Source organism: Chiloscyllium plagiosum, unplaced genomic scaffold (assembly GCF_037043375.1).
Source record: "Chiloscyllium plagiosum isolate Xiang-an unplaced genomic scaffold, Cpla_swu_hap1 HiC_scaffold_10, whole genome shotgun sequence".
Lineage (NCBI taxonomy): Eukaryota > Metazoa > Chordata > Chondrichthyes > Orectolobiformes > Hemiscylliidae > Chiloscyllium > Chiloscyllium plagiosum.
In genome coordinates this window covers 73,121,122-73,132,767 of record NW_028270148.1, presented here as the reverse complement: position 1 = coordinate 73,132,767, position 11,646 = coordinate 73,121,122, and the positions used below count along the sequence as shown (strand labels likewise).

At 44.4% G+C, this 11,646-nt stretch overlaps 1 protein-coding gene across 5 annotated transcripts in view; it reads left to right on the top strand.

The window, feature by feature from the left end:
• Positions 1 to 1,199: 1,199 nt before the first annotated feature.
• Positions 1,200 to 11,646, top strand: part of tfb1m (transcription factor B1, mitochondrial) — a 77,784-nt gene continuing 67,337 nt past the window's right edge. For all 5 annotated transcript variants that reach the window (XR_006312548.2, XR_015758470.1, XM_043696148.2 and 2 more), the window contains exons 1-2: positions 1,200 to 1,266; positions 9,537 to 9,686. Coding sequence is in view for 3 of the 5 variants with exons in the window: in XM_043696148.2 (XP_043552083.2) it covers positions 9,557 to 9,686 (130 nt within the window). In the remaining 2 variants the exon portion in view is untranslated. The remainder of the gene's footprint in view (positions 1,267 to 9,536; positions 9,687 to 11,646) is intronic.

Sequence of the window (11,646 nt, the reverse complement as noted above, 5' to 3'; positions counted from 1 at the left end):
AATGAAGTGTCACATAGACCACCCACGTCCCCTCAGAAGTTTCCTTCATTTCCATAGCGTGCAATGTACAGGGCAGCTCTGGGTTTGTAGTGCTTCACCAGGTGCACAGAAGCTGGGAATTCTGTGGGAATAGAGAACCTACCTCGGTGAGGGAGAGTTATCATTAACAATACCAAGGAGGTATGGTGAATAAGTAATAAGACAAGCTGTGGGTAATTGCATGAGGTAATTCACAGGGAGAAACCCTCCATTAAACTCCTCAAAACTGACACAGCCGATTTTTGAGGAGAAAGTGAGGTCTGCAGATGCTGGAGATCAGAGCTGAAAATGTGTTGCTTGAAAAGCGCAGCAGGTCAGGCAGCATCCAAGGAACAGGAGAATCGACGTTTCGGGCATAAGCCCTTCTTCGGGAATGGGGTGAAGAAGGGCTTATGCCCGAAACGTCGATTCTCCTGTTCCTTGGATGCTGCCTGACCTGCTGCGCTTTTCAAGCAACCCATTTTCAACAGCCGATTTTTGGTAAAACACAAGCCAAAGCCAGTTAATTGGCTACACTCAGCTGGCGAAGGCAACTATGATTAGATTTAATTAACATCCTTTTGTTTCATATCTTTCCATTCAATTTAAGACTAACTAGTTCAAGAATGGCTACAGAGAAGCGGCATGAAACGTAGGGAACTGGACACGTAGCATGAAGTCAGCTCCTTCAGCAAAGAAAATGCAACATTTAACATCATAAAAAACTGGGGATGCTAGAAAACTGAAATACATCAGCTCTGACCGTATCTGTACAGAGAACACCGAGTTAACATTTCGACTCCAGTGACCCTCTAGATAGTAGCAGACTTATTAAGATCATTTTTTGAATCATTTGATACGATCAAGGTCCCTGAATAACTACAAACCGCTTAAAGCACCACATTCACAGTTCTCCTCCTTGCCCAGCAAGACCCGCCCCTCAACGCTTAGAACACACTGATTGGCTCATTTCTGGACCACCTCGTGAATGGTACGGATTGGCAATACACTCCCGTTCCGATTGGTCGGTCTGTTCAGTTCCCCTGCTCTAATTGGTCTGCTCAGGGTCTGTTTTCTCATTATGATTGGGCTGTTCAGGCTTGAAGTTACGATTGGTTTATTCTGGTGCCGCCCACAAGTGGTTTGTCAGCTTCCTTCCTCAGCTGTGATTGGCCGAGATTCCTGACAGTCAGTGGAAATGCGGCCTTGAAGCGAGTAAGGCTGGACGGGAGCCTGGGCTTGAATTAGGTGATTGACTGGTCTCTATTCCTGATGAAGGGCTTTTGCCCGAAATGTCGATTTTCCTGCACCTCGGATGCTGCCTGAACTGCTGTGCTTTTCCAGCACCACTCTGATCCAGAATGGGGACTAGCTCGCCTTAGGCTGAGTTTAGTTTGTGGAAGCACTGTGGCTCTGTTATTGAAGTATATGCTCAGTTAGCTGTGGAACAGTATGAGCTGGTTCTTGTGTCCGAGGTAGTTGGTTACTGAATATCTGGTCTGTGTCCAATCAGTTCACGAGCTGCATAATCCAAATGGGAACTAAGCTCGAACAGTTGGACGTAACCGTACGGTATTTAGGCAATTGGAGCATGTGGTTAGACAGTCTGCATTTAATCTTTTTTAGCGTTACTCTTGAAGGAGGACTGAAATTTTAATGCACGGAGGTTTATTGTAATCTGTGTTTTTAATGTTGCCTATTTGAGAACTTTTGCAGCGTTACAGTTCAGCGTGGTTTCCTGCTCAGAATATGGAGTAATGGAGATATACACTACGTTGAAACTTTATTGCTGGAACAGCACAGCAGGTCAGGCAGCATCCAGGGAACAGGAGATTCGACGTTTCGGGCACAGGCCCTTCTTCAGGAATGAGCAGAGAGTGTTCAGCAGGAGAAGATAAAAGGTAGGGAGGAGGGACTTGGAGGAGGGGCGTTGGAAATGTGATAGGTGGAAAGAGGTCAAGGTGAGGGTGATAGGTCGGAGTAGGATGGAGGCGGAGAGGTCAAGAAGAAGACTGCAGGTCAGGAAGGCGGTGCCGGGCTGGAGGGATTCGGCTGAGACAAGGTGGGGGGAGGGGGGATGAAGAAACTGGTGAAGTCCAAGTTCATCCCCTGTGGTTGGAGGGTTCCCAGTCGGAAGATAAGACGCTCCTCCTCTGACCGACGCATTGTTGTGGTTTGGCGGTGGATGAGTCCAATGACCTGCATATCCTCGGTGGAGTGGGAGGGGGAGTTGAAATGCTGTGCTACAGGGTGGTTGGGTTGGTTCGTCCGGGTGGCCCAGAGGTGCTCTCTGAATCGCTCCGCAAGTAGGCGGCCTGTCTCCCCAATATAGAGGAGGCCACACCGGCTGCAGCGGATGCAGTAGATGATGTGGGTGGAGGTGCAGGTGAATCTGTGGCGGATATGGAAGTTTCCTTTGGGGCCTTGGAGAGAAGTGAGGGGGGGAGGTGTGGGCGCAAGTGTTGCACCTCCTGCGGTTGCAAGGGAAGGTGCCGGGAGTGGAGGTTGGGTCGGTGGGGGGGTGTGGATCTGACAAGGGAGTCGCGGAGGGAGTGGTCTCTACGGAAAGCTGATAGGGGAGGGGAGGGAAATATATCCTTGGTGCTGGGGTCTGTTTGGAGGTGGAGGAAGTGACGGCGGATGATGCGCTGTACATGGAGATTGGTGGGGTGGTAGGTGAGGACCAGTGGGGTTCTGTCCTGGTGGCGGTTGGAGGGGCGGGGCTCAAGGGCGGAGGAGCGGGAAGTGGAGGAGATGCGGTGGAGGGCATCGTCGACCACGTCGGGGGGCAAATTGCGGTCCTTGAAGAAGGAGGCCATCTGTGTTGTACGTATTTTGAACTGGTCTTCCTGGGAGCAGATGCGGCGGAGACGAAGGAATTGGGAGAATGGGATGGTGTTTATACAGGGGGCAGGATGGGAGGAGGTGTAGTCCAGGTAGCTGTGGGAGTCGGTTGGTTTGTAGTAGATGTCCGTGTTGATTCGGTCGCCTGAGATAGAAACAGAAAGGTCTAGGAAGGGGAGGGAGGAGTCCGAGACTGTCCAGATGAATTTGAGGTCAGGGTGGAAGGTGTTAGTGTAGTGGATGAACTGTTCAACCTCCTCGTGGGAGCACGAGGTAGCGCCGATACAGTCATCAATGTAGCGAAGGAAAAGATGGGGGGTGGGGCCAGTGTAGTTGCGGAAGATGGATTGTTCCACATAACGTAGTGGAACAATCCATCTTCCGCAACTACACTGGCCCCACCCCCCATCTTTTCCTTCGCTACATTGATGACTGTATCGGCGCTACCTCGTGCTCCCACGAGGAGGTTGAACAGTTCATCCACTACACTAACACCTTCCACCCTGACCTCAAATTCATCTGGACAGTCTCGGACTCCTCCCTCCCCTTCCTAGACCTTTCTGTTTCTATCTCAGGCGACCGAATCAACACGGACATCTACTACAAACCAACCGACTCCCACAGCTACCTGGACTACACCTCCTCCCATCCTGTCCCCTGTATAAACACCATCCCATTCTCCCAATTCCTTCGTCTCCGCCGCATCTGCTCCCAGGAGGACCAGTTCAAAATACGTACAACACAGATGGCCTCCTTCTTCAAGGACCGCAATTTGCCCCCCGACGTGGTCGACGATGCCCTCCACCGCATCTCCTCCACTTCCCGCTCCTCCGCCCTTGAACCCCCCCCCCTCCAACCGCCACCAGGACAGAACCCCACTGGTCCTCACCTACCACCCCACCAATCTCCATGTACAGCGCATCATCCGCCGTCACTTCCGCCACCTCCAAACAGACCCCAGCACCAAGGATATATTTCCCTCCCCTCCCCTATCAGCTTTCCGTAGAGACCACTCCCTCTGCGACTCCCTTGTCAGATCCACACCCCCCACCGACCCAACCTCCACTCCCGGCACCTTCCCTTGCAACCGCAGGAGGTGCAACACTTGCGCCCACACCTCCCCCCCTCACTTCTCTCCAAGGCCCCAAAGGAAACTTCCATATCCGCCACAGATTCACCTGCACCTCCACCCACATCATCTACTGCATCCGCTGCAGCCGGTGTGGCCTCCTCTATATTGGGGAGACAGGCCGCCTACTTGCGGAGCGATTCAGAGAGCACCTCTGGGCCACCCGGACGAACCAACCCAACCACCCTGTAGCACAGCATTTCAACTCCCCCTCCCACTCCACCGAGGATATGCAGGTCATTGGACTCATCCACCGCCAAACCACAACAACGCGACGGTCGGAGGAGGAGCGTCTTATCTTCCGACTTGGAACCCTCCAACCACAGGGGATGAACTTGGACTTCACCAGTTTCTTCATCCCCCCTCCCCCCACCTTGTCTCAGCCGAATCCCTCCAGCCTGGCACCACCTTCCTGACCTGCAGTCTTCTTCTTGACCTCTCCGCCTCCATCCTACTCCGACCTATCACCCTCACCTTGACCTCTTTCCACCTATCACATTTCCAACGCCCCTCCTCCAAGTCCCTCCTCCCTACCTTTTTATCTTCTCCTGCTGAACACTCTCTGCTCATTCCTGAAGAAGGGCCTGTGCCCGAAACGTCGAATCTCCTGTTCCCTGGATGCTGCCTGACCTGCTGTGCTGTTCCAGCAATAAAGTTTCAACTTTGATCTCCAGCATCTGCAGACCTCACTTTCTCCTCGAAGATATACACTACGGTCCAACTCGTCCATGCTGACGAGATATCCCAACCCAATCTAGTCCCATTTGCCAGTACTTAGTCCATATCCCTCCAAACCCTTCCTATTCATATACCTATCCAAAATGCCTTTTAAATGTTGCAATTGTACCAGCCTCCACCATTTCCTCTGGCAGCTCATTCCATACATGCACCACCCTTTGCGTGAAAACGTTGCCCTTTAGGTCTCCTTTATATCTTTCCCCTCTCACCCTAAACCTCTGCCCTCTAGTTCTGGACTCCCCCACCCCAGGAAAATACCTTGTCTGTTTATCCTATCCATGCTTCTCATGATTTTATGAACTTCTGAGGCCACCTCTCAACTTCTGACGCTCCAGGGAAAACAGCCCCAGCGTATTCAGCCTCTCCCTATAGCTCCAATTCTGGCAACATCCTTGCAAATCTTTTCTGAATCCTTTCATTCCAAATTTGGCTTCACTAATGTTCTGTACAGCTGCAAAATGACCTCCCAACTCCTATACTCAATGCTCTGATCAATAAAGGAAAGCATACCAAATGCTGCCTTCCCTCTCCTATCTATCTGCGACTCCACTTTCTAGGAACTATGAACCTGCACTCTTAAGGTCTGTTTGTTCAGTAACACTCCCCAGGACCATACCATAAAGCATAGAAGTCATGCTCTGATTTGCTTTTCCAAAATGCTGTAACTCACATTTCTCTAAATTAAACTTCATCTGCCACTCCTCAGCCCATTGGCCCATCTGATCAAACCTGTTGTACTTTGAGGTAACCTTCTTCACTGTCCACTATGCCTCCAATTTTTGTGTCATCTGCAAACTTACTAACTATATACCTCAACTGTTCATATCCAAATCATTTATATAAATGCAGAAAAGCAGTGGACCCAGCACAGATCCTTGTGGCACTCCACTGGTCACAGGTCTCCAGTCTGAAAACAATCGTCTACCACCCTCTGTATGGCTGCTTCCCGGTCCCCGCTCTGTTCATTTCAGAAACCTACCTATACTCCCCTCACATTGCATTTTGGTCTTCGGGAAAAACATCTGTAAGCATAATGTCATGTTTCCCAGACGTATTTTTAATCAACCTGTTCTGATAGGACACACATCAAGGGCAGGTGGAACTTGAACCTTCTAGCGCAGAGGTAGGAACAATGTAACAAACATAGAAATCGCCAGTAGAGAGCGCAGCATGTCTGGCAGTATCTGTTAGAAGAAATCAGAATTAATTTTTCAGATCTGGCGACACTTCCTCAGAACTGGCCAGTTTTGAGGAAGGGTCTCCAGACCTGAAATGTCTGAGCTTTTCCTGCAGTTTCTATTTTTGTTTCTGATTTACAGTATTCACAGTTCTTACTGTTTTTATTTAGGTAGGAACACTAATATTCAACTTTGAGAATGTCCTCTTAAACCACCTAAGCAAGGTAGTCCTGCCAATACCATTACAGTAATTTGCTCCATATTTATTTACTGTTGTATTAATAGTATTTCTTTCATTCACTTTGTGTTTATTTCATGCTGCCATGATTTTATTGGCAGAGTGTGTAACAGCATTCATGAGCAGAATTTCACTCTTGTGCAATATGAGTCTTTCAAAGATGTCAGTCAGTGCAGCCCTCAGCTTTACTTCACTGTTGTTCCACTTGGCCCATGCACTCCCTCCACAGTTTAAGATTTTCTCATCTGACATTCTGTTGTAAGAACTAACATTTTGAATAATTAAACATTAGGAAGGCAATCTTCTTTGCCTCTACAGCTGTCTTTATGAATTTTGCTTTCAATTTCCATCTTGCTCTCACCTTAACCTGGTCCATCTCCTCCTTCCTCTTTCCCTTCTTTGACATCTCTATTTTCATTTCCAGAGCTATACTAATCACTAATATCTATTACGAACCCACCAACTCCCACAGTTACATTAACTATATATTCTCACACTCTGTTTCCTGTAAGGACTCCATTCCATTTTCCCCAGTTTCTCTGCATTCATGCATCTATTCTGATGATGTCACCTTTAGAAGACGAGGCTTCAGAAACATCCACCTTTCTTCTTCTTCCGAGGATTTCCTGCCACTGTAGTTGGCAGGACCATCGGGTGTGTCTGACGCACTTCCTGACCTTCTGCCCTCACCCCTTCCCTCCTACAACAAGGGTGGAGTCACCCTGGTCCTCAATTTCCACCCCACTAGACTTGCATCCAAAGGCTCATAAGCAGCCATTCCTAACAACTCCAGTCAGATGTCACGCAACCAGACACATATTCCCCTCCTTTGCTTGTTAGCCTCCGGGACACTTCCTTAACTCCCAACAATCCCATGGAACTTTCCCATGCATTCACAGAAGGTGCAACACATGCCCGTTTGTCTACTCTCTCCTCACCTACCAAAGCCCCTGATACTAGAATCAAACTGTGAACTCCTTTTTTTTTTCTATCCATAGATGCTGCCAGACCTGCTCAGTTACTCAAGCACTTTTTTTTGTTTTAGATTTCCATCATCTGTAGTTCTTTAGTGTTTATTGGACAGTGTGTGAACATGTGGGTTTATGGATGTATGTGGCAGAAATAAGGGAAACACAGCTTTACATTGTTGGGTGTGTATAGTTATTCCCAACAGATAGATTAATACTCTTTCACATTGAAGAGAACTTTGAGTAATCAATGAGAGAATCAAACAGAGAATAAACTTAATGTTGAAGACTTCAATCTACATTACCATGATTAGCTCAGAAGTGCCACCTTTGACTGTTCAAATGTTCAGCAAAATGGCATGGGGGAGTAACCAACTTGAATCTTGGAAGCAGAAAGTAGTTAGTTTAACGTTTAGCATTGGGAAAATTGTTGGAATCCATTAAGGAAGTAATAACATTTGGAAAGTCAAAATGCAATCCATCAGAGTCTTTATGATTTTACGAAGGGTAGATTATGTTTGACTAATTTGCTAGAGATCTTTGTAGTTGTAACGAGCAATATAGATCATGGGAATCTTGTAGTATATCTAGACTTGCAGAAGGCATTTGATACGTGCTACACAAAAGTTAAGATCATATGGGGTTGGGTCATTTATTATTTTGGATATAGGCTTGGCCAACTAACAGAAAGCTGGAAGTCAGGATAAATGGTCTTCTGGTTGGCAAGATGTAACTGGAGGGGGTGCCACATGGTTTAGTCCTTGGGCCCCAACTATTTACAATTTATATTAATCACTTGAATGTGGGGATAGAAAGTATGATCACAAATTTTTCAGATGACACTAAAACAGCTGGGAAGGTAAGTTGCAATGAAGAAATAACAAATTTACAAGTAAATATAGGGAGGTTAGGTGAATGGGCCAAAATTTGGGACTTAAACGAGGATAAGCGTGAGCTTAACCGTTTTGATTGAATGAATAGAAAGGCAATTCTCTTTTCAAGAGAAGAGAAACTTTAGAGTGCTTTGGTGCAGAGTGGTCTGGGTTCCATGTGCATGAATCACAAAACTAATAGGTAGGAACAGCAGGTAATAAGGAAGGGAAAGGCAAGTTTGGCATTTATTGCTAAAATAATAGAATGTAAAATTGGGGAAGTTGCTGCAACTGTACCAGGCATTGGTGAAACTGCACCTGGCGTATTCTATGTCAACCTGGTCCCCTCACTTGAGGAGGGATGTAATTGCATTGGAGGCAGTTCGGAGGAGGCTTGCTAGATTGATTCCAGAGATAAGGGGATTGTATTATGAAGAGAGATTGAGTACTTAAGACCTATACTCTCTGGAGTTTAAAAGTATGAGAAGAAATCTGATTGACGTATATAATGGTGCTAAAGGAGATTGACAAAATAGACGTTGAAAGGATGTTTCCTCACATGCGGCAGTCTAGAACAAGAGGCCATAATTTTAGGATAAGGTTTAGCAGATTTAAAACAGATGAGAAATTATTCTTTTCAAAGGGTCATGAATTTGTGGAATTCACAACCCCAGAGTGGGTTGTTGCTGGGACACTTACTAAATATTTAAGGAGGAGATAGATAGATATATTTTTAATTAGTAACAGGTTGAAAGATTATGGCAAGCATGCAATAGTGGAGTTGAGGCTGAGACCACATCAGCCATGATCATATTAAATAGCAGATTAGCCCTGAGGGCTAGAATTGCCTATTCCTGCTCCTACTTCTTATTTTCTTACCAGTCTATTCTGAGCAGACATTTTAGGCCATTTTAAAGTTTTTTAGTGCTTGTAACCTATTTTATTCATTGTGTAATGTGGCACTGCTGTGTGAGAAATGGGCGAAAAGATACATTGCATGATCCAAAATATGGCACCAATGAGTTGCTGCTGTATGCCATCATTTTTCTTGGGCCTCATGATCACGTATTCTGCAGTGAGAAGCTGTTAGGAAATGTGGAATTTCTGCACGTCTATACTTGAAATGTACTGTGGTACTGACAAAAATCAATGTCAAATTACATTAGTTTTTTGTGAAGTCAGATTTTGTGCAGGTACCCTGTGGAATGATGTGCATCTGCATACTACTCGGGGTGAAATATATCAACAACGCTACAATATGAATAGTTGTTAATAACCTGTTAGATGGCCTGTGGAATAATATAATTAAATGTTATAATCGACCATATATTGAAGTGTTTTCTCCATCTGATATTGGTAAACTGCAAAATTGATCTGAGGGGTCCAACCCAGACGAACTGATGCCAGTAACCTCTGGCTGCTCAACAGTTGTTAAACACTAATAAGTAAATGCCAATGCAATTCCCAATTTAATCTAAAAGACATTATGAATTTGAGAAGTCTTTCCTGTAATAGTGTATTGTTTGGTAACTTATTATTCTATTCTTTCAGGAATGTAAAGAGCTTGCACCATGACAACAGGGAAAATGATTTCTTCTCGTTTGCCTCCTCTTCCCACCATAGGAGAAATTATCAAGTTATATAAGCTGAGAGCTAAAAAGCAGCTATCTCAGAACTTCTTGTTGGATTTAAGATTAACAGGTAATTGAACATTTTAAATATTAGATTTAAGATTTTACTCTCTACTTTTACACTTAAAGCATCAACATTTTATCAGTGCATCTTCTCATTCTTACATGTCTGTGACTAGGATGTTGTTTGATTAAATCGTCATGTACAAATCAGTGAACTCAGTTATTTAAACATGTTACTACTGTGAACTATGTGTACTTCATTTAATAAATAGAGTTAATGATAAATCTGTATATTAATATTTTAAAATAAAATTGAGAAAACATCTCAGAATAAAATTCCAATGTATATACATTATAATCCAGATTATATTTAATGTTAAATTTCATTATAACCCTATCCTGAAAGAGAATTTCTCAAAACAATCTTCAGATAATGTTATATTTTGGATGGAACAAAAGTTGAACTGCTTCACTCAATCTTGAGACAATGGCTTGGCTCTTGAGACAATGGCTTGGCACTTGAGAATCAGTCTGCTTAAAGTAAATACGTAGATGAAACTGTAGCAGTTTTTGGCTTTTGTCAATTCACAATTGAGAACCAAAATTTAATTTAGTCAGTGATGATATGGTTTCCTAGTTTACTTCCTGCTGTGGAATGCTATTTGAATTGAAGTAGGATCATTAAAAGTTATTAGAAACCACATTAAAAGAAAAATCATGTGCTCTTTCCTCATAACTCTGCAAATTTCCCCATAAAAATGTTTAGTAACGCTCCCTAGGACTTTACCATTAAGTGTATAAGTCCTGCTAAGATATGCTTTCTCAAAATGCAGCACCTTGCATTTATCTGAGTTAAACTCCATCTGCCACATCTCAGCCCATTGACCCATCTGATCCAGATCCAGATCCCGTTGTAATCTGAGGTAACCCTCTTCGCTGTCCACTACACCTCCAATTTTGTTATCATCTGCAAACTTACTAGTTGTACTTCTTATGTTCGCATCCAAATCATTTATGTAAATGACAACAAGTAGAGTACCCAGCACCGATCCTTGTGGCACTCCACTGGTCACAGGCCTCCAGTCTGAAAAATAACCTTCCATGACCACCCTCTGTCTTCTACCTTCGAGCCAGTTCTGTATCCAAATGGCTAGTTCTCCCTGTATTCCGTGAAATCTAACCCTGCTAATCAGTCTCCCATGGGGAACTTTGTCGAACGTCTTATGAAATCCATATAGATCTACCACTCTGCCCTCATCAATCCTCTTTGTTACTTCCTCAAAAAATTCAATCAAGTTTGTGAGACATGATTTCCCACACACAAAGACATGTTGACTATCCCTAATCAGTCCTTGCCTTTCCAAATAAAATTATTAGATTACATAGCAAAAGATGGGTTGATTGGCAAGAGTCAGCATGGATTTCCAAAGGGGAAATTGTCTTGTAACTAAATTGCTGTAGTCTTTTGCAGCAGTAACAGAAAGGTTCAATAAGGGTAACGCTATTGATGTGAACATGTACCTTCAGGAGATATTTGATTCAGATACACATAACAACAGACTTGTGAGGAAAGTTAGAGATTTTGAAGAAGTAAAAGGGTCAGTAGCAACATGGATACAAAGTTGACTGTTTGATAAGAAACAAAACAACAGACAACGAATATTTTTCAGGCTGGATGAAAGTTTGTAGTGTTCACCAGGAAACTGTTTTGATACCCTTACTTTTCTTGGTATTTATTAATGATCCAGATCTTTGTGTGCAGGAGACAGTTTCAAAGTTAGCAGATAACACAAAAATTAAATGGTGAGAAGAACATTGACAAGATTGTGGAGTGGGAAGATAGGTGGAAATTGGGTTGAATGCAGAGAATTGTGAAGTCATGTATTTTGGTAGAATATTGAAAGACAATATAAAGTAGGGGCTACAAAGGGGGAAGGGGCTAGTGAGTGGACCAAGATTTAAAGGTGCACAGATCATTGAAAGTGGCAGGACATATGGTAAGAGCTGTAAAAGCAAAGTCCTTGGCC